The 2,199-nt window shown below is 57.2% G+C and overlaps 1 protein-coding gene across 1 annotated transcript; it reads right to left on the reverse strand.

Moving 5' to 3' along the window:
* Window positions 1–710: 710 nt before the first annotated feature.
* On the reverse strand, window positions 711–1,439 carry LOC105526962 (PNMA-like protein 2). The gene is made up of 2 exons (XM_011963146.1): window positions 873–1,439; window positions 711–788 (listed from the first exon to the last, which is right to left on the reverse strand). The coding sequence occupies exons 1-2, from the start codon at window positions 1,338–1,340 to the stop codon at window positions 711–713; spliced, it is 546 nt and encodes a 181-aa protein (XP_011818536.1). The 5' UTR covers window positions 1,341–1,439.
* Between the last annotated feature and the right edge of the window lie 760 nt (window positions 1,440–2,199).

Consider the following 2,199-nt stretch of genomic DNA (forward strand, 5'->3'; position numbering starts at 1 on the left):
TCCTTCCTTCCTTCCTTGATGGAGTCTTGCTCTGTCGCCCAAGCTGGAGTACCGTGGCACAATCTCAGCTCACTGCAAACTCTGCCACCCAGGCTCCAGCAATTCTCCTGCCTCAGCCTCCCGAGTAGCTGTGATTACAGGTACACACCACCATGCCCAGCTAATTTTGTATTTTTTAGTAGAAACAGGGTTTCACCATGTTGGCCAGGCTGGTCTTGAACTTCTGACCTCAGGTGATCTGCCCACCTTGGCCTCCCAAAGTGTTGGGATTACAGGCATGAGCCACCGTGCCCTGCCTCAGAAGCGATTTTCAACACTTCCTGGCTGCTTTTGGTGTCTGAAGGGCTGGTACAGGCCACAGTGGTCAGGAACTCAGGGTCCTCCAGCCCCGCTCTGTGACCTGGTGGTTGCACCCGCTCACTTTCTGAAGCCTTACAGTCCTTCGGCATCTCATTCAGGTCTGTCTCTGCTGGTCAGAAGAGCCATAATGTGAGAGTCACTGCTCCTGCCTTGTTTGACGGTCAAGTGCATCAAATCAGAGGACTTTCTTCCATCATCTCCTGTTTGGCTTTGTCTGTCCTGGTCTGGTCACCAGGGGCAAGAACTCCATGGGACCATCTGCCTCGTCTTTGTGGCTTCAGACAGTCCACTTCTTGTGAACTTGCTCCCTGGCCGCTGCCTGGAGCGCTGTGTATAGCCCGCTGTCACTGTCAGTTCTGCTCAAGCCCCTCATCTGCCTCCTTGATCTTGATGTCCAAGCTCTCCTGGGGCACTTCCTTGGATTCCTTCTTTGCCAAGGGAAATGCACACATCCCTCGGGCCCTTTTTTAGCTTCTGGCTTGATTTCTGTGACCCCCTACTCTTCTTGCTACTATTGCTTGTAGCCCCAGGAGGGGGACTGGCCTTCCTGATGACTGTCCCAACCCCTGGGCCAGGGTCTCCGAAGTGGGAGGGGTGGGCGCCTCCCCAGGGGTCCCAGCAACCATGGCCTGCGTGGGCCCGTCATCCAGCAGCAGGTGTCTCATCGTCCTCAGGACCGTCATGTCCTGAGCTCGGTCCTTCCACAGAACCCTCCAGACCCCGTCCTTGCCCGGGATCTCTGTGGGAATGGCAGCGTGATTGACGTCCTCCACAAACTCCACCAGGGCGGCCTGGGCCTTCTCATTCATCAGGGCCTTCATGTGTCGCAACCTGAACGTGCCCAGGGGCAGGAGGGTCGGCTGCAGGACGGCTTCAACATCCGCCTGCTCCAGGCCCTCCGGGATGCCGGTGACCAGCAGGGCCCTGTGCGCGTCCACGTCCAGGCTCCGGCACCAGTCCTGCAAAATGCTCATGGCCATGGTGCCGCCCCCTCGGCGCTGATCTTGGAGCCCGAGATAGGGGTGGGCTGCAGCACATGGTGTCAATGCAACCCTGGCAAGCCACCCACAGGGCTTAGAGTCCCGGTTTCAGTGAATGTGGCAAGGTTGGAGTGGGGATAAGGGCTCGGGTGTCCTGGCTGCCTGCTGGCTGGCTAGACACAGTGATCTTTCCCCAGGACCCCTCCCCAGAGCTGTCTGAGGATCTGCAGGAGACTACGGATCTGTTCTCCAGGGATGCACATGGGTTCCTCTGAGGGCAGCGGCTCCCTCTCAGAGCTAGCAGATGAGGAAACTCCTCCCGCTCCAGCCACATGGGGACACCCCCTCCCTGTTGCCCCTTAATCCTGATGGTTCCTCTGTGCCTCATCAGCCACCGCAGCAGGCCTGGGTTCCGGGATGGCCTGTCTCTCTCTCCACCATTGGCTACCACTGTTTCCATGACAACTGTTTTCCGGTTGTTGCAGGAATTGAGCATTTTTTGTTTTAAGAAGCCCACTGAAAACGAGACTATGCATCTTGTTTGTTTACTGGCGTCTTTCGTGACTCCGGGAGACAGGCCTCACACAGAGAGCTAGGCTTAGTCAGTGGGACCGGGCCTTCCTCTGGGGCACCAGGCTCCAGATCTAGGGTGAGTTTGATGTTTAGGACCCAGTGTGGGCCAGGTGAAACAGAGACTGAGTGAAGGCTGTGCGGTGTGCTGCCTGATGCAGGGGCACAGAGCCTATCAAGGTAAAAAAAAAAAAAAAGCAAACCACCACCAGCTGGGCACGGTGGCTCACACCTGTAATCCCAGCACTTTGGGAGGCTGAGGCAGGCGGATCACTTGAGGTCAGGAGTT

The sequence above is a fragment of the Colobus angolensis genome, unplaced genomic scaffold, assembly GCF_000951035.1.
Source record: "Colobus angolensis palliatus isolate OR3802 unplaced genomic scaffold, Cang.pa_1.0 Scaffold60, whole genome shotgun sequence".
Lineage (NCBI taxonomy): Eukaryota > Metazoa > Chordata > Mammalia > Primates > Cercopithecidae > Colobus > Colobus angolensis.